At 41.5% G+C, this 27,451-nt stretch overlaps 1 protein-coding gene across 1 annotated transcript in view; it reads right to left on the reverse strand.

Moving 5' to 3' along the window:
- LOC140476993 (unconventional myosin-Id-like) overlaps window positions 1-27,451 on the reverse strand; it is a 143,344-nt gene that overhangs the window by 113,864 nt on the left and 2,029 nt on the right. The window contains exons 2-5 of the mRNA XM_072570059.1: window positions 23,801-24,009; window positions 10,355-10,448; window positions 8,968-9,133; window positions 5,308-5,361 (exon numbers count right to left, since the gene is read on the reverse strand). Of these exons, the coding sequence (XP_072426160.1) occupies window positions 5,308-5,361; window positions 8,968-9,133; window positions 10,355-10,448; window positions 23,801-24,009 (523 nt within the window). The remainder of the gene's footprint in view (window positions 1-5,307; window positions 5,362-8,967; window positions 9,134-10,354; window positions 10,449-23,800; window positions 24,010-27,451) is intronic.

Below are 27,451 nucleotides of genomic sequence, written 5' to 3' on the forward strand. Positions count from 1 at the left end.
ACACCTCTGCCTATAACCCGTGACACATCCACAAACATATATCAGATTGACTTAGTTGGTGGTATGCATGTATTTGAATCAAAATGATGGATTCTGGCCCCATTAGAGCATAAATGGAGACATATTCATTTCTCTGGATGTAAACGATTTGATATCACTGTTCAAATAAGAACTGTGATTAGATTAGATTCCCTACAGTTTGAAAACAGGCCCTTTGGCCCAATATGTCCACACTGAACCTCCGAAGAGTAACCCACCCAGACCCATTTCCCTCTGACTAAGGCACCTAACACTATGGGCAATTTAGCATGGCTAATTCACTTAATCTGCACATCTTTGGACTATGGGAGGAAACCCACGCAGACACAGGGAGAATGTGCAAACTCTACACATACAGACAGCCAAGGCTGGGATTGAACCTGGTGCTGTGAGGCATCAACGCTAACCGCTGAGCCACCGTGCCACCATCTTCTGTGCTGTGATCTCTTCTAATTTCCTGAACAACAGACATCTCTGATTCAGCATTATTTAAAAAAAACACAAACTGATCTAGGTTGTGAGAGAGTGAAATGAGGAATAACTGCATATTGGAATGAGGACTCACTTAGGAATTTGGTCTAATAAGTGACATTCATGTCTTACCAGTGCTTGGCAATTACCATCTTCAACAAAAGAGAATCTAACTACTTTCTCTTGTTATTCAATGGAATTGCCATCACCGAGTCTCCCATTGTCAACATTACTATTGGCTGGAACCTTAACTGGAACAGCCATATAAAGACCACTTCACAGCAGATAAGAGAGAGGAATAAACAATGAGTAGTTCACCCCATGCCTTCCCAAAGTCTGTCCAGCATCTAGAGAGCGCAAGAGATGAACTCCAACAAGAGTGATCTTTTTCATTTATGCCAGGTAGTACTCCAAACATTAGAACTTCTTGCAGGATTCCCATTGACTCCAGTTTTGCAAGGGCTCCTTGATGATCCTATTGCCAGTTGTTGAATTAATATCAGGCATTGTCACTATCATCTCACCTCACATCTAGAATTCAGGTCTTTTGTCCATGTTTCGATAAAGGCTGTAATGAGGTCAGAATGAGCAGCCCTGGTGGAATCCCAGCAGAACATAAGTGAGTGGGTTATTGCTGAGCGAATGCTACTTGATAGAATTGTTGATGACAGCTTCCATCACTTTGTAAATGGTTGAGAGCAGACTAATGGGGTGATAATTGGCTGCAATGGATTTGCCTTGTTTTTTTATGTACAGGACGTAGCTGGGAAATTTTCCGCATTGTTGGGTCTTCAGTACTATTGCTGGAAGTTGTCAGGGCCTATAACCTTTGCAGTATTCAGTTCCTCCACCCATTTCTTGATATCACATGGACATGAAAATTGACATCTGTGATGCTGAGGATCTTGGAAGGAAAATGTTGAAAGAGGTCACCGACTTGACTGACTCTTGGGAAATAGGGCAGGACAGGTGATGGAGGTGACAGTGGGGGAGCACTTTGGGACCAGAGACCATAGTTCTGTTAATTCTAAAATGGAGAGGGACCAAACTGGTCCACAGTTTCGAGTTCCAAATTGGGGCAAGGTGAATTTTGATGGAATTAGACAGAAGCTTGCAGAGGTTGATTGGTGTAGTTTGTTTGCAAGTAAAGGGACCTCCGGCAAGTGGGAGGCCTTTAAAAGTGAGATAGCTAGAGTTCAAGGTCTCTATGTTCCTGTGAGGGTAAGAGCAAAGTTGGCAGGAATAGGGTACCCTGGCTGAAAAGAGATATTGAGGCTTTGACCAGAAAAAAGGAGGTGTGGCTCAGGTACAGGCAGCTGGGATCCAGGGAATCCCTGGAGGTATACAGGGAATACAGGAGTTTACTGAAGAAGAAACTCAGGAGGGCAAAAAGGTGGCATGAGATAGCCTTAGCTAAGAAGATTAAGGTGAATCCAAAGAGGTACTTTAAACATATCAAAGGAAAAAGAATAACAAGAGAGAGAAAATAGAGCCCCTTAAGGACCAAAGTGGACATGTATGTGTAGAACCACAGGAGATGGGCAAGGTTCTCGATGAATATTTCTCTTCTGTGTTTATCATGGAGAAAGACTTGAAGACTTGGAAACTTGGAGAAATTCGTGGTGATGTCTTAGGGACAGTCCATAACACAGTAGAGGAGTTTCTGGATGTATTAGAATGTATGAAGGTGGATAAATCTTCTGGTCCTGACCAGATATATCTAAGAACACTGCGAAAGGTAAGAAAATAAATTGCAGGGTCCCTGGTTAATATTTTTGCATCATCGTTAGCCACTGGTAAGGTCGCAGAAGACTGGAGGGCAATGAATATTGTGCTATTATTCAAGAAATGCTGCAAAGAAAAGCCTGGGAACTATAGACCAGTAAGCTTAACATCTGTGCTGGGTAAGTTACTTGAGATGTATCTGATGAATAAGATATATGTGCATTTGGAAAGACAGGGTTTGATTAGAAGTAGTCAGCATGGCTTTGCGAATGGGAGATCATGCCTCACACATTTGTTAGAGTTCTTTGATGAAGCGACCAGGAAAGTCAGCAAGGGCAGGGCAGTAGAGGTCATCTATATGGATTTCAGTTAGGCCTTTGATAAGGTTCCACATGGTAGGTTCCTCAAGAAGGTTAGATCTCATGGAATCCAGGGCGAGCTGGCAAATTGGATACATAATTGGTTTGCTGGTAGGAAGCAGAGGGTAATAGTGGAAGGATGCTTGTCAGACTGGAGGCCTGTGTCTAGTGGAGTGCCTCAGGAGTCGGTGCCAGCCCCATTACTGTTTGTTATCTATATCAATGATTTGGATGAGAATGTACAAGGCATGTTTAGTAATTTTGCTGATCACACTAAAATAGGCAGTATCTTGGACAGTGAGGAAGGTTGTCAGAAATTGCAGTAGGACCTTGATCAGCTAGGGAAGTTTATTTTGTTGATTCAAATTCTACCATCTGTCACCAGAACATTACCTGGGTCTCTGGATTAACAGTCTAGTGATAATACCATGTTTGAGTGTTTAGGTCTGTTCAAAGTCTGCACCATTTAATGTAGTGGAACACAAGGAGAGAATCCTCAGTGCAAACTAGCACTTTGTCTCCACAGTGTGGTCACTCCAACCAATACTGCCATGGACAAATGCATCTTGACAGTTAGGTTGTTGAGATGAGATTGAGTAGGTTGTTTTCTCTTGTTGGTACAGATCCAAGTATTGCAGTAATGTACTTTAGGACTTGACCAGCTTGGTCAGTAATTGTGCTACCGAGCCACTCTTGAAGGTGGACATTGAAATCCCCCACCCAAATTACAGTCTGTGTACTTGCCACCCTAAGTGCTTCCTCCAGGTGGTGATATGGAGGAGGATTAAGTCATCTGTTGAGGAACGGGGTGCCATAAATAGTAGTCACCAGGAGCTTTCCTACCCTATGTTTGACTTGATGTCATGAAACTCTATGTTAGCCGGAGTTAATGTTGATGGCTCATTTCACATTGAGGGCCTCTGTTAGAAAACATTTTCTTTGATTCTAACCATCAAAAGATTTTCTGATCCTAAGCTCTAAAATAAAACAAAATCTGATGGTAACTCCCACCCAGCTGTATTATCACCACATCTGATGGGTCTGTTTTGTTGGTGGGACATCCCCAGTTAATGGAGCCTGGGATCTTGTAAGGCTGTTGCTTGATCAGTTTGTGCAACTTCTAGTTGGTAAAGAGGATTTCGAAAATTTGACAGGACTACGGATGTCGTTTCCTGTTTCTATGTCATTCCCCAGCATTCCACTCAGTTTCTTTCCTTTTTGACTTTGTAGTGGTTTGATACAACTTAGTAACTTGCAAGGTCATCTCAGAAGGTGCTTAAAGGTCAACCACATTGTTATGAATCCAGTGTCATGGTGGGCCAAATCAGGCCAGGAGAATCGATTTTCCTGGTCAACCAGACGGATTTACAATAATTAGCAATGGTTACAGAACAGCTTTTAATTCCATTTTTTAAAAAGTGTTTGAACTGAGATTGAACAGACTGCCATAGTGGGATTTACAAAGTTAAAAATCACACAACACCAGGTTATAGTCCCACAGGTTTAATTGGAAGCACACTAGCTTTCGGAGTGTCGCTCCTTCATCAAGTGGTTGTGACAACCACCTGATGAAGGAGCGGCGCTCCGAAAGCTAGTGCTTCCAATTAAACCTGTTGGACTATAACCTGGTGTTGTGTGATTTTTAACTTTGTACACCCCAGCCCAACACCGGCATCTCCAGATCATAGTGGGATTTGAGTATGTGTCATCAGAGCATTGGCCTGAGCCTCTGCAGTTTGTCCAGTGACATTACTCACTTCTTCACAACCTCCACTAGATGGCAGGTCTGTGCACCATATGCATGATGGACATAAGGAGAAATTTTTTTCGCTCAAAAGGTTGAGAAACTTTAGTTAAAAATCACACAACATCACGTTATAGTCCAACAGGTTTAATTGGAAGCACACTAGCTTTCGGAGCGATGGTCCTTCATCAGGTGGTAGTGGAGGGCTTAATCCTAACACACAGAATTTATAGCAAAAATTTACAGTGTGATGTAACTGAAATTATACATTGAAAAATGGATTGTTTGTTAAGCCTTTCATCTGTTAGAATACAGTGATAGTTTCACTTCTTTCATGTGTAAATCACAAAATCTTTTTTTAAATGTTGCATTCTCAGGTTAGCTGTTAACAATGGTGATAGCTAGACAATATGTTGAAGGTGTTAGCCCCCTGTGTTCTCTCTCTATGCCATGATGTTTAGATTGATTCTAATCTAAAAAGTGAGATAACGGAGTTTTATATAAATTCGTACAGTTTTTGAGCTCAGAGTTCTACATGTACCGGCATCTCCAAATCGAGAAACTTTAGAATTGTCTATGTCAGTGGATTGTCGCTGACATTGAATATTGAATATATTTAGGCTTTTGATCTCTCAGTGAATCGAGGAATATGGGGAGTTGGTGGGAAAGCCAGGTTGATGTTCAAGATCAGTCACGATCATATTGAGTGGCAGGAAATGCTCTGTGGCATATTGTTCACTCCTGTTCCTATTGCTTGTGTTTTTGTGGGAACCTATTGTGTACTACATTTGCCTACAAGCTGTGAGAATTTATAGATGTATGAGATTCTATGTAAGTGGCTGGACTTTCAAATAGTGTTTAGAATCTATTATAGAGCAGAACTCAATCGACCTTGGTTTGTTGTGAAAAACAAATAATTGAGACAGATAATAAAAGACATAGAAAGAAATAAAATAAAAGAATGGTTACCTGATAAAAGGAATGGAAATTCCTTTCACCTCTTTGTTGAACAATTACTCGTGACTGTGGGGACAACAATAAAAATCACAATTCAAGAACAGTGACAATAAGTACTAGTGTTGAAATATTTCCCAGAAATACTTATTGTGTGCAAGTCCATCTTAATGGGCACCTATTAGAATAACATTTTCTTTGATTCTAATAACCAAAAGGTTTTCTGATCTGGAACTCCAGACTACAACAAAGGATAATAGTTTGTCAGAATAACAGCTTAGATTTACTGAATGCTTTTAGTATAATATAATGTTCCAAGGAGCTTCACTGTAGTCAAAAATAGAAGAGAGGAGAGAAGTGTAAGAACAGAATTCTAGAGTTTAAGGTTGAGACAGCTAAAAGCAAGGCCACCAAAGATGGAGTAATTAACATTGGGAATGTTCATGATAAGAATTGGAGCATCACAGATATCTTGAAGGGTGAAGGGAAGGAGGAGAATTCAGAGTCAGGGAAGGACAATGACATAGAAATATTTTAAGGCAAGGATGAGATTTTAAAATCAATCCCTTGCTTAATTGGGAGTCAATGTTAAGCACGGAAGCAATATGTGAATGAGAGTCAGTACAAGTTAGCTGAGACACAACTGAGCTTTGGATGACTTCAGGTTGACATGAAGCAGAAAGTGAGAGGGGTAACTGAAACAGTCAAATCTAGGACTGACAAAGGCAAAGCTAATAAGGATAGAAAATTTTCAGGGTCAAATATGAAATTTGTCAATATGACTGAGATTTGTAAACAGCCCGGTTCAGTCTCAAATGATTATCAGAGAAAGAGATGGAGTTGATGTCTCTGAGTTTTTGTGTTGGGAAGTTAACTTTGGGAACAAAGTCTTGGTCTTTCCAATTTTTGATGGAGGAAATTTCTGCTCATCCAACGCTAGATGTAAGACAAGTAAACTGAGATGTTATGCTCAGGAATTGAGAGAGCTGATGGTCAGGTATGCTCAAAGGAATTAGTAGCTCCAAATGGCACAAAGCTAACCATTCATAGGCATGGCCTGCTGACTTAGATGTTTTTAAAAATCAACACATTCAATCATGTTGTTATACACCTCTGGAGCAGGTGGGACTTGAACCCAAGCATTCTGGCCAAGAAGTATGGATCCTACCACTGCACCAAGAGACCTGACCTATAGCAGCTACTTTTTTTTAATCAATCTTTTACCTCTTCTATCCAGAAGTGCTTTTACTGAACACTTCTGAACATTTCTTTTTCCCCATCACCAAATCAGCTGTGGTACTTTTTTCATTTATTATTTCCAACAGTAAATCATCCGTGATTTCCAGTTGATTAATTTACATGCAGGGCCCATTAAGGGCAATGCAGAGTGTCAAAGGTGAGGAAAAGGCTAGACAGAAAAGGAGGGGACATCATGCTGACCAATTTTTTTTGCTTCATCCTACTGATTTATTATTATAACATCCAGAAATAACTCTTACAGGCAATTGAGCATTTCATTTTCCCATCACCAAATGACCCTTTTTAAAATTTATTAACCAACATTAGTAAATCACTTATGTTTCCAATAGAATAATTTATGTGCAAAGCCAATTAAAGGCCATGGCAACCATCAAAGGTGAGGAAGAGGTTGGGAGAGGGGGAGGGAGCTAAATCAAAATCTTTTTGGAAAGGGAGATAAAGCACACTACCCCCTGCAGTGCCCATCTCATCCTAATGATTCCTTCATTTCTTATATAATATCAGCCTATTGATTTATAACCATGAGTTCAAATGCCACCACCTGAAGCTTAAATATAACTTAATGGCCAAGATCTTCTAGACTTCACTTTAACTTAACTGTAAATATTACAAGGCAAGACCTGAGTAAATTTAATGATGGGATAGACAGATTTTTAAGTTTGCAATAACTTGAAAGGTAATGGAGAACAGGCAGCAAGTGGAGTTGAGGCCAAGATGATATGTGGCATGGTGTATTATATGGCGGAGTAGGGTCGAGTGTCTGAGTTACCTCCCCCTGCTCCTCGTTGTTAGTTTTTGTGTTCTTTTGTAAGACCTCAGCATCTCCCCAGCTGGAATTACAGCCTTCTGTAACTCTGAATTATTGGCAGCTCCACCAGGAGCAATGGTGACTGCTAGCACTATGGCTAAACCAAGGAGGATGCAACCAATGATGGGTATGACCTCCAACTAAGTCTGGGATCTCGCCTGGGTCAGAGAGCAGTTCACAACAGAAGGGGTTGGCAGGCGAAAACCATTGGACAGAACAAGAGAATGGCGTGGGGATTGAAAATGACTGGTGGAGGCGGAGCTATGGTTGGCACCAGGGATTCAAAACATTGGCAAACCTTCTGCTTTCACTGGTCAGGGTCAATCAGCAAAGGGTCAAGACTATACATTAGGCATAGGCCTCATTCCTGATGAAGGGCTTTTGCCCAAAGCATTGATTATCCTGCTCCTCAGATGCTGCCTGGCCTGCTGTGCTTTTCCAGCATCACACTCTTGACTTTAATCACCAGCATCTGCAGTCCTCACTTTCACATAGGTCTTCCCCATTCCCATTAAATCGGAGGAATGAGACCCAAAGGTGGACAGCCCAACTGACATCTCCCCACCTCCTCACACTATCTTGGGAGAGGGGGAGGGTGGACAAGCCAGTCTGTTTTCAGATGTATTAGTGTGTTCCCACCTATGTATGGACCATAAAAGCCAGTGCTATGTAACTAAGCACTTATTTTAAAAGTTCGCCTGGTTTATTAAAACTTTAGAAAAGAAAATCTGCCTTCCTCACCCAGCCTGGTTTATAAGTGACTTTAAACCTTTAGTTATGGAGTTGACTCTTACCCGGCCCCTGTAATGGCTGAGGAAATATTCAGTTGTTTAGATGGTAGTTCTCCACCAGCATTTCTTTCAGGGGAGGGGAATAAATGCTTTGCTCAATAATAATGCCGATGACTATAGACAATAGACAATAGATGCAGGAGTAGGCCATTCAGCCCTTCGAGCCTGCACCGCCATTCAATATGATCATGGCTGATCATTCCCAATCAGTATCCTGTTCCAGCCTTATCTCCATAACCCTTGACTCCACTATCTTTAAGAGCTCTATCCAATTCTTTCTTAAATGAATCCAGAGACTGGGCCTCCACTGCCCTCTGGCTTGTGAATGACTTGTGAATTATTTTAATAGAAGCTATGTGTTAGTGCTATGCAAGTGAGCACAGCCCAGGAGAGGCACAGATTTATCCCCAGTTGATAAAAAGAAAAAAAGAGGGGAAAATAAACAGAGCTTCAAAAAGAGACAGAAATAGAAAGAGATAATGATAAACATAGAGATAAAATAAAATATACTAACATAGTTAGAGAGGAAGACACGGCAACAGATAGATAAAGACAGAGAGTGAGTGAAAAGCAGACTCATAAAATGTATGAGATATAGGGAGAGAGATGATGAGAGGTACCAGTCTGACCCATCTGTGTACTTTAAAAATGGAGGTCCAGTACAACCATTTCCAAAATATTTTCAAGGATCTTTGCTGGTTTTTCCTTCCAAAAGATTTTAAAAGAGAGAAAAATGAAACAGGTGTAAGTATATTCCTGCACCTTTCAACTTCAGGTATAGAGCACTAGAAGGACAGACAAAAGACATTTTTTTACCTTCTCAAGCAAATAGTTATTGATGTGTCCACCAGTGGGATCCCCCTTAAAGTCGAAGTTGATATCCATGTACTTCCCAAAGCGGCTGGAATTGTCATTCCGATTCGTCTTTGCATTCCCAAAAGCCTCCAGTACACAGTTGGACTTCAGCAAAATGTTTTTTACACTGAGGGAGGGGGAAGTGGCAAAGGGGTGAACATATATCATGTAAATACTCAAACTGAAAACAGTAACAATGAGAACTAAGGTAAAGCTCCAAACAATTCACTTCTCTGCACGAGAATTTTCTCTGCGGTGGGCGAACATATTCAGTTAATTTCATAATCAGTTTTAAGTGTTGGAATCCTTGGGATTAATATTCATTCTCACTGCCCAAGCTTCAATCTTATGTTTATCCTTCATACAATTTTAAACTCATCAATTTTACCTTTGCTACCATCATCAAGAATGACTTTTATGGGTGCCTTCAACATTCTAAAACATCCCACTATTTCATAAGTGCATAATCAGTTAACAACTGACACAGAGCCAACACACATAAACACAAACATTAAGGAGGTTTTAAGAGTTGGAGAGGTGATGGGAAAGTTGAAAGAGCAAATTCCAGAGTCATCAATTGAATGCAAGGTCATCAATGGTGGTGTACTGACAAATATCAAAATAGAGAAAAGCAAAGATCATGGATCCAAAACATTCCAGAAGTTTTCCAGAAATTCAGTAAGTGTTTAACATTTTAAAAAATAATTCCTAGGAAGGTGAATATCATTGACAACATCATCATTTATCATCCATCCAAAGTTTCCCTGAGAAAGTGATAGCAGACCATGTTGTTACAGACAGTAGGGTGTTGAGAACCTTATCTCCATTGCTTAATGGTATGATTTGTGGTTTTAACTACTGGACAAAAGTCATTTCTCAGGTATCCCATTGGAGATTTTATAGCTGCCCATTTCCAAAAATAATATAAACACCTCATCCATTCAGCCATCATTTCTTTGCTTTGCACTCCGCAACACCCCCCCTCCCCCCCACCCCCACCTTCTCCTACAGTTCATAAAGTCTTAAGCTCTGGCCTTTAGTGTATTCCCATTTCCTTTACTCTATCATTGGTGTCTTCATCTGTCTTGACCCTAAGCTCTGGACCTTGATCCCAGTCTTTCTCCCTCTGGACCTTTAACACATACCTCCTCGATAGAGGTTTTGACTGCCAGTCCTTCTTTGGATTATTGTCAAATTTTGTTCAATAATCCTTCTTAAAGCCTCTCAGGAGCGGAGCTTTAAATTATGTTAAAAGTGCTAGATCTCTTCAGGCTGTTATATGTGATCCAGGCATGGGATTCACGAAACTTGACAGAGTACTTGAAAGCTGCACAGAACAAGATCTTACCTCTCAACTTCCACCCTCTGGCTGGGGTTGGTGATGGCTGCAATATACTGCATTATATATTTGCTCGCCTCTGTCTTGCCAGAACCACTTTCACCTGAAATTATGAACAGGAGATACTTTTCTGTAATCTACGACATAACCTGTTATAGGTTTTTTTAAACAGATGGAAGCAAGAAATGAACAAAATCATGGCAAAATATCAGGAAGTTACAGACTAAATGCCAGCAAGCTGGACAACCACCTGATGAAGGAGCAGCACTCTGAAAGCTAGTGCTTCCAAATAAACCTGTTGGATTATAACCTGGTGTTGTGTGATTTTTAACTTTGTATACACTGACATTTCCAAATCAAAGTAAGCTGGCCTTGTAACAGCCTTAGTTTAACCAGGAACAGTCTCAATGCTTACGAGTTCACGTCCCACACCATGACTTCAGCTGATAGTCACCATCAATGTTTCTGTGTGGTACTGAATGAGACTTTGCTGTCTTAGATAGATATCAAAGATCCGCTAGTGCTTTTCAAATAATTGTGTTAACTGCGCCAAAACATTTCCTTTTTTAAAATTCGCACTTGGTATGTACAGATTGCTGAAAAGGCTATTGTCCGTCCCCATTTAAATTGAAAAGATATTTAAAGAAACTGAACAGTTTGCTGGGACACATAAAAGCAATTAACAGTCAACTTTGGTGTGGACGTAGATTTATAAGTAGTGCAGAACAGGTAAAGACAGTAGATTTCCTACTCACATACATGTAATCACTCATGGACGAAACTTAGTTCAACCTCATCACCATCTCTCTCTCAACATCTTCACTGTGTCTAGAATGATCTGTGATGTAATAGACCAACATCCACCATGATCGCAGGGCAAAAAACCCTCCAGGAAACTGCGACAATAACATGGTTTAATTTAACATGGTTAAATTCCACTTCATTGAGTTTCAGAGGGAAAAACTGGGCCAAAAACAACTGTACTAAACTTAAAGAAGGGTATTTACAAAGGAATGAGGGCAGGGCTGGCTGGAGTGGACTGGGTAAGGAGTTTAGCAACAAAAACTGTTGAGGAACAGTGGCATGTTCCCAAATGTGAAACTGATAGAGAAGTTAAGAGCCTATGGGATCCAAGGGAAGTTGGAAAATTGGATCCACAATTTGCTGAGTGGCAGGAAGCAGTGGCTAATGGTTGAGGGGTGTCTGGAGGTCCCACATGGGTCAGTGTTGGGCCCTTTTTATTTGTAGTTTATATAAATGATTTAGATTTGAAGGTAGGAGGGTTGATCAGTAAGTTCAGAGATGATACAAAGTTGGTGGAGTGAGAAATACTGAGGAGGATAGCCTTAGAATATAGGATATAGACTGACTGGCCAGATGGGCTAGTCAGTGGCAAATGGAAGACAATTCAGATAAATTTGAGCTGTTTGGTTAGGGTTAGCCAAGGGATCAGAGGGACCTTGATGTGCACATACCTCTGTCCCTTAAGGTAGCAGAACAAGTGGATAAAGTGTTTTTAAAAATACTTGCCTTTATTAGCTGAGGTATAGAGTTTGAGAGCAGGGAGGTGATGTTGGACCTTTATAAAACATTATTTAGTCGATAGCTAGAATCCTGCGTGCAGTTCTGGTATCCATATTATAGGAAGGATGTGACAGCACTGGAGAGGGTACAGAAGAGATTTACCAGGATATCTCCTGGACCGGAGAGTTTTAGTTTTGAAGGGAGATTGGACAGATTTGGTTACTTTACTTAGCACAGAGGAGACTGAGGTGGGGGTGGGAATGATTGAGCTGTATATAATTATGAGGGACATAGATAGAGCAGACAGAAATAAACATTTCCCCTTGGTGGTGGGAATAAATGACCTGGAGCATAGACTTAAACTAAAGGGGCAAGAGGTTTAGAGGAGAGGGAATACTTTTCCCTTGGATGGAGGTGGAAATTTGAAACTCATTGCCAGTAAGACATATAGAGGCAGAAACTCTCATAAAATATCAGAAGTCTTTGGGTGTGCATTTGTGATGCCAAGGCATACAAGGCTATGGGAATATACTGGAAAATGGGATTAGAATAGTTAGGTAGTTGTTTTTGACGCTTTGAATGCAATGGGCTGAAAGGCCCTTTTCTGTGCATGAGAGAAGGTCTGCGTGAATGTATAGGTCTGTAGGTGTGTGTGTGTGTGTGTGTGTGTGTGTGTGTGTGTGTGTGTGTGTGTGTGTGTGTAGTGCAGTGGGATCACCTGTAGTATGACATGAGCCCAAGGTCCCAGTTGATGCCATCCCCATGTGTACCGAACTTGGCTATCAGCCTCTGCTTGGCTACTTTGCATTGTTGCCTGGACAGAGCCTGCCTTAGAGGATGGTCACCCAAAAGTCCGAGGTCAAATGAGGTCAATTTCTGCTCACTACCAAAAATGGACCCCATGAGTCTTGCAGTAGACACGGAGGAATTCGTCAGATGAATGAGAGTCTGGGAATTCTTTCAAGATGCCAGCAGTGATCCCAATGATCTCACCAAGGAACCGGAATAGTCATCACAGGGAACTGTAAAGGGGCGACCAAAGAAGGAGTCAACTTGGACCCCATCGGAGGGCCACTGCCCTGGGCTTGACATGTATGCTCAAACTGTCAGGAAATAAACTAACAGATCCACGTCAGATACCATATCACTTGCCCTTCACTCCTCCCTAGAACGTCTTGACACCAAAAACAGCTACACAAGAATCCTACTCATTGACTACAATTCAGCCTTCAACACTATAATCCCCTCGAGACTGATTACTAAACTTAGTGATCTCGGACTAAGCCCCACTGTCTGCAACTGGATCCTCAGTTTCCTGACCCACAGGCCACAATCAGTGAAGATTGGGAACATTATTTCATCCTCACTAACACTCAGCACTGGAGCCCCCCAGGGGTGCGTACTCAGCCCCCTACTGTACTCACTGTATACCCATGACTGCATCGCCAAATACCAGACGAATGCCATTTACAAATTCACCATAGTCAGTCGAATCTCAAATGGCGACGAAACAGACTACAGACGGGAGGTGGAAGACCTGGAAAAATGGTGCACTGAGAACAATCTAGCTCTCATTGCTGGCAAAACCAAGGAACTCATTATTGACTTACTCATGCCCCCCCTACGCATTAATACCACAGAGGTGGAACGAGTAGACAGTGTCAAGCTCCTGGGAGTGGTTATCCACAACAAGCTTTCATGGACTCTTCATGTGGACACACTGGTTACAAAGGCCCAACAATGTCTCTTTTTTCTCAGGCAGCTGAGGAAATTTGACATGATGGTGAATACCCTTCCAACTTTTATAGGTGCGCCATCAAGAGCGTTCTGTCTGGCCGTATTCATACCTGGTATGGCAGCTATGCCATTTTAAGATTGGAGATGATTACAGAGAGTGGTGAACTCAGCCCGGACAATCACAAAGGCCAACCTCCCATCTATAGAATCCATCTAGCAGGCCCACTGTCAAGGAAAGGCCACCAGCATTCTCAAAGATCCATGCCACCCTGGCAATGTTTTTCTACAACCTCTACCATCAGAGAGAAGGTACAGAAGCTTGAACACATGCACCAGTAACTTTCGTAATAGTTTCTACCCTACTGTTGTTAGAATACTGAATGGACTCACAAACTCTTAACATTCGCCTGTACCTGTGTTTTTTGTTTTTGCCACTGTTTATCTATTATTTACTATCTATGCTACTTAACTATGTGATCTGTCTGTATTGCTTGCAAACAAAGCTTTTCACTGTGCCGAGATACGCGTGACAATAAATTCAATTCAATTCAATTCAATTCAATTCATATAAAAATACCAGATGACGGACCATCATGTCAGGCAATGAGACCCTCTGTGCAAACCTCTCTGGCTATGTTGAAGACATCGTGAAACCACTGTACAGGGGAGACCCAGCTTCTGTTGTGACAGTACAGATTTCTTAGAAACTCAGCACCCACAGACCAGTCAAACCAGGAGCATTCCTCATTACAATGGATGATTCAGCACTCTACCCCAGCATCCCCCACAATGATGGCATCGCAGCAACAGCCTCTGTACTCAACAGCAACAACTGTCAATCTCTGAGCACCGTCCTACAACTCATCCATTTTATCCTCGTTCACAACGTTTACACCTTTGACAACCCATTCTTCATCCAGGCACTCAGAACAGCCATGGGGACCAAATTTGCACCACAAGATGCCAACAGTTTCATGCACAGATTCGAACAAGACTTCTTCTCTATGCAGGACCTCCAACTGACACTATACACCAGATATATTGATGACATTTTCTTCCTCTGGACCCATGGCGAGGAGTCACTGAAACAACTACACAGTGATATCAACAAGTTTCATTCCACCTACAAACTCACCATGGACTACCGTTAGTATCTGTCACATTCTTGGACATGTGCATTTCCATCAAGGATGGGCACCTCAGCACAACACTCTACCGCAAACCTCACGATGCTACACTTCTTTAGCTTTCACCTCAAACACGTTAAAACAGCCAGCTCCTACAGACAAGCCCTATGCATACACAGGATCTGTTCAGATGAGGAGGAACGTTAAGGGCACCTGCAAGTACTCAAGAATGCCTCATAAGAACGGGGTACGATGCTCAACCCATCGACCGCCAGTTCCAAAGTGCCACAGCGAGAAACTGTAATGACGTCCTCAGGAGACAGACATGAGCTGCAACCGACAGGGTACCCTTCGTTGTCCAGTACTTCCCTGGAGCAAAAATGTTTTTCATGTTCTTCGCAGTCTGCAACATATCATCAATGAAGATGAGCATCTTCCCCACACCTCCACTTCTCACATTTAAACAGCCACCAAACCTCAAACAGATCATTGTTTGTAGCAACCTGCCTGGTTTTCAGGACAACACCATACAACCTTGTCACTACAGACGCTGTAAGACATGTCAGAGTGTCAACATGGATACCACCATTACACTGTGGACACCAGCCACCATGTAAGCAGCAGATACTCATACAACTCGGCCAACGTTGTCTATCTCATACGCTGCAGGTAAGGATTGGCGAGACCGAGCAGAGGCTACGGCAATGGATGAATGGATAGAGCACAACAATCAACAGACAAGACAGGATTGTTCTCTCCCAGATGGAGAACATTTCAACAGTCTGGGACATTTGACCTTGAACCTTCAGGTGACCATCCTCCAAGGTAGACTTTGGAACAGGCAACAATACAAAGTGGCCAAGCAGAGGCTGATAGCCAAGTTCGGTACCTATGGGGATGGCCTCAACTGGGACTACAGGTGACCCCACTGCACTACACAGACAGACAGACAGAAACAGACAGACACACACATACACACACACACACACACACACACACACACGTACAGACCCAAGCACTCATGCAGACCTCTTCTCATACACAAGCTCTCTCACATACGCTCACACATACACACTCACACACGCACCCTCTTACAGACTTCTACCCCTCTACTCTCACATACACACACATACACACGCTCTCTCACAGACACTCATACCCCACCCCCCATAATGCACACACACAGATGTAAGTTTACGGGAGTGCATTTGTATTGGCAGAATTGCATTTCATTTTGCTCAAAAACTGCATGAATCCATGTAAGAGCCTTTAAATCCCTTTTTTAGAAATAGAATCAGTCTAAATATTCGGGCACAGACAACCTCACATAGGGCACCTCACACCTTCAATCCATTATCTGGGCCAATATGGCACCTATTGTCAAAGTTCACTTGAGAATGTAACGTTTTAAAAAAGGTTCTGCTATTTACATATGAAAGAACTGAAACCAACATGGTCATTCTGAAAGATGAGAGACTTAACAAACAATCCAGGTTATTTTTCAATGTACAATTTCAGTTCCATCACACTGTAAGCTCTTGCTATAAGTTCTGTGTCTTACGATCTTATACTCCACAACCACCTGACGAAGGAGCAACACTCCAAAAGCTAGTGCTGCCAAATAAACCTGTTGGACTATAACCTGGTGTTGTGTGATTTTTAACTTTGTACACCCCAATCCAACACCGGCTCCTCCATATCAGAAAAATGAGAGGCAGCCTTATTGAAAGATACAAGGTTCTGAGGGAACTTGACAGGGTGAATGTGGAAAATTTGTTTTCACTTGTCTCGGAGCAGAGGGTATAATCTTAGGGTAAGATGATTTAAGATAGAGATAAGGAAGTTTTTTTTCTCTCCGATGGTAGTGAATCCGTGGAATTCTTTATCACAGAGGGCTGTAGAAGTTGAATCATTGAGTATATTCAATATACTAAGACGTTTTAGGGAATCAAGAGTTGGAGGGAAAAGGCAGAAAAGTTATCAGATCAGCCATGATCTCATTGAATGGCAGAGCAGACTGGATGGGCTGAATGGCCCATCTGCATCTAATTCTACATATTATAGCCTTATGGTCTTTGGGCACTGTCACAGGTTTTGCTCCCTAGCCAACAGATTCCATCCCTTGTCACAACCACTCTCACAGGCTGACCCGGATGATTCATCTCCTTTTTGTTTATCCAGAAGTCCTCTTACACATGAATGAATGGCCTTATTCCCATCATTGATATGCAGGCGATGCTTTTCACCTGTTATCCATCACCACTAAATTGGCTGTGGTTTCTAATGAATCAGTTTACATGAGAATAATACCACCAAAGGTGAAGGAGGGGGGTGGGATTAAATTATAATCAGATAAAAACAAGGACTGCAGATGCTGGAAACCAGATTCTAGATTAGAGTGGTGCTGGAAAAGCACAGCAGGTCAGGCAGCATCCGAGGAGCAGGAAAATCGACATTTCAGGCAAAAGCCCTTCATTAGGAATATGAAGGGCTTTTGCCCAAAACATTGATTTTCCTGGTCCTCGGATGCTGCCTGACCTGCGGTGCTTTTCCAGCACCACGCTAACCTAGACTTAAATTATAATTACACTTAAAGGAGAGATATGACACTGCACCCCCTGTGTTGCTATGCCAAATTCACATCATGTGGTAGCTCCATATATGGCAAACACAATATGGGCGCTGCAAGCAAATAGCCACATCTCAAAGTCTCAGGGGATTAGTCCTCAGTCATATCCAGAGAGATACACATCAGTGAGGGGGTCCCAGAATAATAAGTCAAGGACAGCCTCTGATATCAGTCCAAGGGTTAAGGCACAGTCAGGTGTCAATGTCGGGGCAGTCAGGGGTCTGTATCTTGGATATCTGGGATTGGGCCATGGTCAGTCCAGAGTTCAGCTCAACCAGTCCAGGGAGACATGGGAAAATGGTCAGGGAGTAGCACAGGAAGGGATCTGGTCATTCATCATTCAGACCTGTCTGACTAAGTCACTCATGGTAGGGAGGAGGATATGGGAAATCGTAGAGGATTCGTCCACTAAAAGTCAAGGTAGGGTCACTGCTGTAGGAGGAAGTCTGGAGAACTTAATTGTGGAAACTGGAGTCAGAATGCTGGGATGCAGAAGGGATGACATTGATATTGAAGGAGGGTGAGAGAGGGACAAGCAGCATCCTGGATTTCTCTGCTATGCCCAAAGAGAATGTCTGCAACTGTGCAACACAGCTATAGAGTGCCACCTCTTAACCAGGTATTCAACATCCTGGTAAATATGGTGCCAGCTTCAGGTATGTCAGTATATCCCAGATATCCAAGTAGTAGTGGTAACTAGTGGGTAAATCTGGACACCATCAGTGACATAATGGCATGGTGGATCATTAATGAAACGAGTTTGGGACAATCGCACAAGAAACCTTGCTAGGCCTCATGGTGAGAAACCTGCACAAAACTCAAAATAAAGAGATGCTTTGTAAAAATTCAGAAGATCCAGAGACGCAAGCTCATCATATTGAGGTTTTAGAAACTGAGAAGAATAGAAAAGAGAAATTGCAATTGCAGGGTTCGAATATCTAGGGAAATGAGTTACAATCAGAAAATTAACAGCTGAAAAGGCGACCTTTTTTTTGAAGAACTGCAATATTGTTTTGGAATTTTAAAATGAAATTTCTGCAAAGAGGCATCATTGACAAAGCTGGTATAAATTCACCATCCCCACTGGCCTTGAGAAAGATGATGTACGATATGTATGAAGATAAGTGGAGAGCTGGGGGAGAAAAATGCAAGGGTAATTTTCTATCTTCATTGCCTGGGCAGTAATCTGATATGACAAATTGCCTATCCTTTATGGAAATCACCTATATTTCATTCTATTTAAATCAATGTTGCAAAGATCAAATGGATCTGTAAAGGACAAGATGTTCTGTCATATCAGATGACAGCTCAGGCAATGAAGATGAACATCTACCCCACAATACCTAATCCCAACAAGCTAGTACACTGCAAAATAAGTAATCAAAAGGATTAACGGAATGTTGGCTTGGAATTGGAAGCCTGCTCTGGAGCACTGCTTTCCATTCTAGAAAATATACATCACGAAGGAAATACAAACCATGGAAAAGGTGCAACGCAGAGTTAGCCGAATGACAGTGGGGATTTAAGAGTTAAATCATGGCAGAACAGTTTACTTGCTATTCCCTTTAGTCTGGAAGGTTGAATGAATATCTAATTGAGGTTTTAATTGGGATTTAATTGGGTAGACAAAGCGAATCTATTTCTGTTGTGCTTGAAAGATTCTGAAAGGGTTCTTGCTAAGATTAAGTGCAGTTAGCACCACCCACCATGATAAATGGTAAAGTTGGCACAGTCCCACTCTCTCATTAGAGAATAGTTTAAAGATGGATGGGGGATCACCATGCCTCAGGGAAGAGGTGAGGTTGTGGAAGTGGAACCTTCAAGATAACCTCAGCCAGTGTGACAAGTGAATCCATGCTGTTAATATCACTCTTTATTATAAACCAGCCATCCTGCCAACTGAGCTAATTGATCCCCTACCCTTGTGATAATGTCAGGAGGACTTGGGAAGAGTGAAGGAACAAAAGGAAGGAAGATCTTGAAGAAACCTGCATACATAATCTGCAGTAATGTGAGGACATGTAAAATGGTTGACTTCTCAAGAAAACTCAAAAATCCTCAACAAGTGAACCATTTTGTCAAGATTGAAGAAATGTTATGTCTACCGATGTTTTAATGCATCATAATTCTTCATATCCAATGATAATTAAAGCCGATGCTTCAGTTACTGGCAGAGAGTCTGTACTGTTCCAGAAACAGCCTAAGGGGTGTCCTAAACCAGCCCAATATGCAGTAAGAGTATTAACTGGGACATGAGATGTTGTGATGAGAAGGAAGCTCTCCCAATTACATGGGTTTGTAAGAGATTTGCAGGCAACGTCTTTAGTCTAAAAATGGTCATTCAAATGGCATATCGACCCTGAGTCTCCAGTAGAATAGAAGGAACTTGCAAGAATGCCTGCAAGAATATAAAGATTTAGATTTTGCCTTATGGTATTCATTTATGAAACAATCTTCATGCAGCAGAAACTGCAGAGTGGTAGATGCACTCTCCACAATAAAGTTAGTAGCTTTACCAGTCATAATATTGACTTCAGCCAAGTTTTGAGTTACACATCCACTTCGCAATGGTACAATGGCCAGTAAATCACAATTGACTTAGTCAGACTTTATAAGAACATATTACAGGCTGGGAATGTTTCACTATCTGTCGAAACTGCACCAAGGATTGGCTATATCCCAAGCCCAGCTCATAGGGATCACTTTCCAATTGTTGCTGACAGACAGGTGTATGGCAAGTGACTGTTCATCCCCACTTTGGTTTAAGAGGATATCTTGGGGAAACTGTATAAAGAACACTTGGAAGTCACCACTTGCTGGGCCAGCACTCACTCATTAATATGGTTTCCTCGTATTTGCCAGGTCAAAGTGGAACTCATTATCAAACACCAAACATGTGCCACCCACAGGCTGGAACAAAGAGAATCTTATTATATACCAAAATCCCACTAGACATTGACAATATGAGGATGGATTTGTTTATTTTTGACAGCAAATCTTATTTCATTGTCATCAATTATTCCACCCAATGTGGGTTGTGGTTCATATGACGACCACAGAACGAATCATCTGAGACTTACACCAGATTTTTGCAGAGCATGGCATCCCTAATGTGGTCATTTCAGACAACAGGCCCAAGTTGTGAATGAGTACATCAGCCGATTCCCTCAGTGTCACAGTTTTTGACACTAATCTCCAGCATCTGCAGTCCTCACTTTCTCCTAGTGATAGATTAGACATATCATAAGTTCACTGTGTTACGTACAATCTGTTGGGCAGCTGAATGTGGCATCAGTCTTATACAAGGATTCAACTACTATTTACTATTGTTGAATTATATGCCGACCCATTTCCAACACAGTCTAACACCATCAGAGATACAGATGGGCAAAAAACTGTATACTCAGATCTCTATCCTACCTAAAAAATTGGTTCCACCAAGAAATTGGTCTTTCATGATAACCAAGTGGTAGTGCCACAGAGCATCATCACATGCCAACAGGCACTTTGCCCCATCATATCTCTGTGGTCATCAAGCACTTATCTACTTTAGTTCCATTTAGTTCCAGTACCTGGCCTGTGGCGTTGTATTCTCTGCTGGTTCAAACTATCATCTAAATACTTCTGAAATGTTATCATACCTAATACATTGAACATTTTGCTACATGTAAATTATGGTACATGATAAAGCACAACCCTATTGCACCTAACAGGTCACATATTAGAGTAAATATTGCCATTCAAGGAATGTGCAAGAGTTAGCAACAGGGAAACAGTTGTGGATCAGGGGTTTAAATAGATAAAGTACGACAATCAACAGAAAGTTGAACCAATCATACATTTTCCATACTGCTGAAGGGCTGCATTGTGGAACCACAGGAATCTCCTCACTTATCGTTGAGCCATCCACAGATTACTCAATGGGTTGAACTAAATAGCAAAACTGAGGGTAAGAGAGAACTATAGATTCTAGGTCATCAGGAAGACAGTCCAAGTCAACTACTGCTACCCAAAAAAATTACTCTTCTTCCAAGTTTGATGAGAATGTACTTGGGGATCATTAGTGAAACTTCTTGATCATCTGAATTTATAAAGTCAAAGACTTGGGTAAGATTGGTGTTGAGGTAACTGTAAATATACAAAACAATATATAACAATAATAGTTTTTCATTATGTCTCATAGCGAGTATACAGTACATACTGACATACTCAGGTTATCATCATCGTATCATAGCATCAGACCAAAGGGTATAAAGATGTCTGACTCCATCTTAACTGGGACCACTTGAAGTATAACACATTAATTGAAGTGTGCTGCTGTTTGTAAGTGAAGAGTTTAGTGTTAATCTCAGCCCTGAAGTGCCTGTAACAGTAATATATGTATATACCAGGAGCTATAATGAATATCTTGAATATTTCAGCATTTAAGTGGAAGAATTAACATGAGTACTGCCCCATCACATACAAATCCCTGCTTGAGACAAAAGTCCACACAAGTGTTAATTGTCTTGATTGAGTGCAGTAAGTGACAATCCATGAAGATACATTATATATAACATCAGTTAGGCCACAGATAGAATACTGTGTGTAGTTTTGGTCAACATTTTATAAAAAGACTGTGATTGCACTGGACAGATTGTAAAGGAGATTCACCAGGGTGTTGCTTGGGCTGGAGTGATTGAGCTACGAGAAGAGATTAACCAGGTCGAGTTGATTTTTGTACGGCAGGCTAGGCTGAGAGGGTATCTGATTGAGGTATACAGAGTTCCGAGGGACATAGGGAGAAACTTCTGCCTTTAGTTGACTAATCAATAACCAGGGAACAGAATTTCAGGGTAAGGAGCAGGAGATTTAAGAGGGACTTAAGGAAAGAAAAGTTCACCAGGAGGCTTTGAGTCACTGGAATGCACTGCCTAAAAGAGTGGCAAAGACATTTAAGAATTACCTAGATAACACTAAAAATATCATAGCATACAAGATGGGCCAAGTGCTGGAAATGAGATTAGACTGGATTGATACTTGATGACTGGTGTAGACACAATGGGCCAAAGGGCCTCTATGACATGGCGGAGAATGAAGTAGGAGCTGGTACTGGCAGAACCTGAGATTATAGTGCTCCTAACAGTCTCTGGAGTAACATGGAGTATGTTCACACAATCTGTAAAGAGATTATGTGCTACAAATGGTTAGTCTATAAGGTTCTTCTAGTTAGACCAGAAAGGTTGCTATTCTCATCTATGCTAAATCACGTAGCATTGAAGGAACTCACTCACACATGAGGGAATCTTAAGCACACAGGCTTAAAGTTGGTTCTAGGTCTTTCAGGAATCTAAACCAGGAACCACCTGTTCACACATACAGAGTGATATATATGAGGTATTCTCTCTTCTAAAAAGAAGTAGATGCTGAGTGAATAGGCAGTTTCAAAACTGGGATTGATAGATTTTGGTTACATAAGGGATATTGACAGATGTAGGTAGATTGAAAATCAGAACAGTTACTTTCTAACCAAATGGTAAAACAGGCAAAGCGGCTGAATGGCCTACTCCCATTCCCATTGTCCCCAAGCATTTCACCTTCCTCTCATCCCACAATTAGTCATTTCAGTCAATTAGCTGGGCACTATGGATGAATAGAGCAACTTTGTCTGAGGACTCTTGGAGACCTGGGTCCAAGCCCCACCTATTCTGTGCATGTGTCATAACTGTATGGGTTGGTTAAATTACAACATTTATAGGAGGTATTGGTAGCATCCCTACAGCTTGGTCTAGGGGTCTCTTGACAAAATATCAGGTTCAACTCCTACCTGCTCCAGATGTATATAATAACCTTACTGAACAGGTTTATTAGAAAATATTTACAGCTGCTCTGTGGGGTAATGTGTCAAAGGTGTTGGATCTAGACTTCAGTCGCTTTGAAAGTATGGGTTTGAATTGTGTCACTGCCAGTTGTGCTAGCAGTTATCAAACAGTCTTTTGGAGGGCTCTTGTAGCGCAGTAGAGTCCTTACCTCTCGAGCCAGGAGGTCTTAGTTCAAATCCCACATGCCCCAGAAGTGTGTCATAGCATATCCAAACACATTGATTACAATATGATATTTTATGAAGAAAAATAGAATACAGTAGTTCAGTAGCAGTGATTTAATTTTACTAATTTGTAAAATATGTCAAAGGACGATTGAGTCATTTTATTAAAATAACATCATCTGGTCAGCCTTGAGACTCTACTGCCAAGGAGGTTGCCCACTTTTTATCTACATGATTGAAACTGCTTTCAAACACAATGTGAATAATATTTTTTTAAAGAATGTACTCAGTAATTCTTTTCCAAAACCATTTTAGTCTCTCTCTCTCTTTAAAAGCATATTTCATTAATAACACCCAAATTCTTTTGCATCCTTCCGTTGCAGTATTACCCATTCTAAGCTATTTTAATGTACCTGATATTACAATGCATGTGTCCTTGGCTCTCCTTTTCATGGCTTTGTAAGCTGAATCTGCAATGGCATACAAATGTGGTGGTCTTTCATACAGTTCTCTTCCTTTGTAGTGTTCAATCATGTCTCTTCCATATAAATCAACATGCTGGTATGGATTTACTGAGACAACCACTTCTCCAATGTAGGTATAGATTCTGTTCTTATCAAACCTACAATCGAAAAAAAAAACAATCTGTTTCAGACATAATCAGCACTAATTTGTCTTTGACCCTGTTACTTTTTGTTTTCCATCTCCTGGCATTCTTGATTTCCTTGTCTTGTATGATTTCAGGTGGATCCTAATATCGCCTCCATGCTTAAACTGGACCTGACAAACATGTTTGGTCCTCTAAATCCAAATATTCTATTTTAAGTAGAAACTCCCTATATTCTCTTCTGTGTTAAAACCAGCACCACTACAGCACCATTCCTTTCTCTACCTCTTTTGTACTAGGATGGTAAAGCTGTTGCATGGATACAATAGCCTACTTGCTGAGTTAATGAAATCGCAAGCACAAATCCCACCTGAGCAGGGTGTGGGCTGGTACCAGAAAATTATTGTGAAAGCTGCTGCAGAGTTGTTTAACTCCCATTTCAGTAACTCAGGATCACAATTTCCAGCTTGTCAGCAAGAGAGCTAGGAATAAGATGAAGAGAAGCTTCTTTGTTGCTAGGATTTGAATTGTGCTGCCTGAGAGAGTTGGGAGGTGGATTCCACAGAGGTTTCGAAAGAAGGCTTGTGACATATTTGAAACTGATGAATTCAGATGGCCACAGAGACAGGTGGTCGAACAGACATAGCTGGGTAGCCATTTCAGGAGCCATTACAGCCATGATAGTTGGAATTGCTTCCTTCTGCACTGAAATATTTGACTATTCTATGATTCTAATGTCATTCAGTTAAAGGGATCTGGCATTCCAAGACAGTCTGATTTATATGTCACTCCAGTCCAGCACTCAGTGAATATTCTTAATACCCCTTGACAAACTAGAGATTGCAATAAATAATGTTTTCATAAGTATGCCCAGAGGCTGAGAATGACTTATAATAAAGAAAACCTGTAGCTTTCCCTCCTTCATATTAAATGCAAGCTGTTAGAATCCACACTTGCCATTACTTGAAAATTTATAGCTGTTTGGTAGTACAGAAACAGAGAAATATTTTAGTTTCGTGGGGATAAGAGGAGTTCAGAGATTGGAATCAGATTGACGACCCTGCACTTTGTTGGTAATGCAGGCTTCAATCTGCTTGTTCATTTGAATGATTTCTGCATCCAGGCAGTGCTATCCACATTGTATTCACTGGCTGGATGTATCAGCGGGGAACCAATATTTTGAGTGGTTTGCACCACTTAAGGCTGGCCTCCACTGCTTAAGACTTCCCTCTTAAAGGGGAGGTGCACTGCAGCTGGTGCATTTGCCCAGAGCTATGATTGAAGAGAATCTGACCTGCAATTGCACTGAAAGGGAACTCCAACCTATTGGATGCTGCATGGAGATTTTTGGTGGAGGAGATTAAAAGATTAAGAGAGGTAATGTAGTCAAATAGCTCAGGTTCATTCTCCAGTGACACAAATTCTGCAATGCTGGTTGGCGGAATTTAAATTAATTTAATAAAATCTAGGATTGAAAAACAGTTTCAGTCATGTTGATTAGGATAATATTATTAACTGTTGTAAGAAATAAAATCTGTTTGTCTTTTTGCAAAGGTAGATATTTTCTAATTAACCTGTTCAGAGATGGCATAACATACCAATGAAGCAGGTAAAAATTGAACGCAGGTCTTCAGGTAGGGACACTACTAGTGCACCACAAAAGCCCTTCTTTCAGGAAGGAAACCTGCCATCCTTTCCTGATCTGGCCTACATTTGACTCCATACAACAAGGTGGTTGACCCTGAATTGTCCTTTCCATTCAGTTCAAGGAGCAATTAGGTATGGGTTACAATGCTGACCTTACCAGAGATGCCCACATCCCATGAGAGAATAATTAAAGATAAAATTGTTCTTTTTACACAGAGAATGGAGATTCTCCAGACATACTGGCAAAGGTAATAGGTGCACACAGTCATTGCAGTCAATACCAGTCAATACCTCTGCCAGTCTGGAGGCAGTGTTGGAGGAAGTGCAATGACCACATGCAAACTGTTGACCACAAAATTCTTGACAAACTGAATGCAGTCTCTTTTAGCAAAAGGACGATGTTTGCCACAGTCCTGGTGCATCCACAATTGATGTATGGATGCACAAGGTTGCTTGGAGCTATCTTCCAAGGTGTAGTTTAGTGTCTTCCATTTAATGACACATTTCCCATAAGCCACACTACAGTTAATGTAATTGTTCAGCAGCAGTTCTCCACATGGAGAGAAACAAGTTGCATTTTTCAACTAAGTTGCAGATATCAAGATTTGATTCTCACAAATGAGAGAGGAGGTGCCTTTTATTGAGGTTTATTGAATATATTCACCCTCATTATTGATTTCATCTCATCTCACTAAAGTGCACTCTCCACCAGCCAAACAGACAATAGGTGCCAACAGTTCTCAACGTGAATGTCAGACCAGGTACCTGGACAATCCAGCTTGCTCCTCGGGACTTCCATCTTGGATAACAGATTATGGTCTGTCGGCTGTAACTGTACACAACCCATGCCCAAAGGCACTGGCATCTACCGAATGCCAGCCTCTTGAAAATGTCATGGTACATCTCTGACCCACTCACAGAATACTTCAAAACTTTGATGCTGCACTTTGGAGAGCATTGGTGATTTTTATTGGAAAATATCCCCATCTTGCCTGCCCTTTTTCTCACTTTACCCTCTCAGTTGCTGTTTAAAGACCATAGCACTTTTGTTTTGCTTTGCAGTTTAGTACAGAAACAGCTTGTCATACTGTTCAGCAGCCATCAGTCAAAGGGCTGGACATGTTGCTGAATGGTACAGTGCTACATCAATCTCACACTATCAGCATGTTCTGACAGCCTATAGGACAAACACACAGCATGTGCAACAACTAAGTGGTCATGTCTCAAGTCAAATCAAGTCAGGGGGAGGGGCTGCTATTATTCAGAGAGTCATGGTGGAATCTATCATGGGCAGTATCCATGATCAGTACAGGGGCTTGAGTACAGTCAGAATCTAGTTGAGGTAGTGTGTGTCAGGGGATCTATTTCACTGCAGTATGGAGAGAGGACCATACTCAGTCCTGCATATCTTGTACAGTCAGAATAGAAATTTGCAGATTGTCAATTGAGGAGATGCACAGAGAACAGCAAGAGGTCCATCAGTCATCTGTCAGGGTTGACCATCCCAACTGGTCTGGAGATGGAGCATGGTCAGTCCTGGGAGTGGGGGTGGGTGGGGTATCAATGGAATGAATGTTTAGGTTGGGGGACTCAACACTTAGAACTAAACACAGTAACCTGGGATACAGGCGGGACAAGGATGATGAAGTGGGGAGATTCAACATGAAAGGTGAGGGGGGAGCTAGACATCGGATGCTGCAGGAGTGCGTGGGTTATTGACGGTCACCTCCGCTGAGGTGTCAGAGGACAGAGTATGTATGACGATGGTGGGCAAGACCAAACTGTAGTGATGGAATTCAGGGGTAAAGGT

The sequence above is a fragment of the Chiloscyllium punctatum genome, chromosome 5 (assembly GCF_047496795.1).
Source record: "Chiloscyllium punctatum isolate Juve2018m chromosome 5, sChiPun1.3, whole genome shotgun sequence".
NCBI classification, from domain to species: Eukaryota; Metazoa; Chordata; class Chondrichthyes; order Orectolobiformes; family Hemiscylliidae; genus Chiloscyllium; species Chiloscyllium punctatum.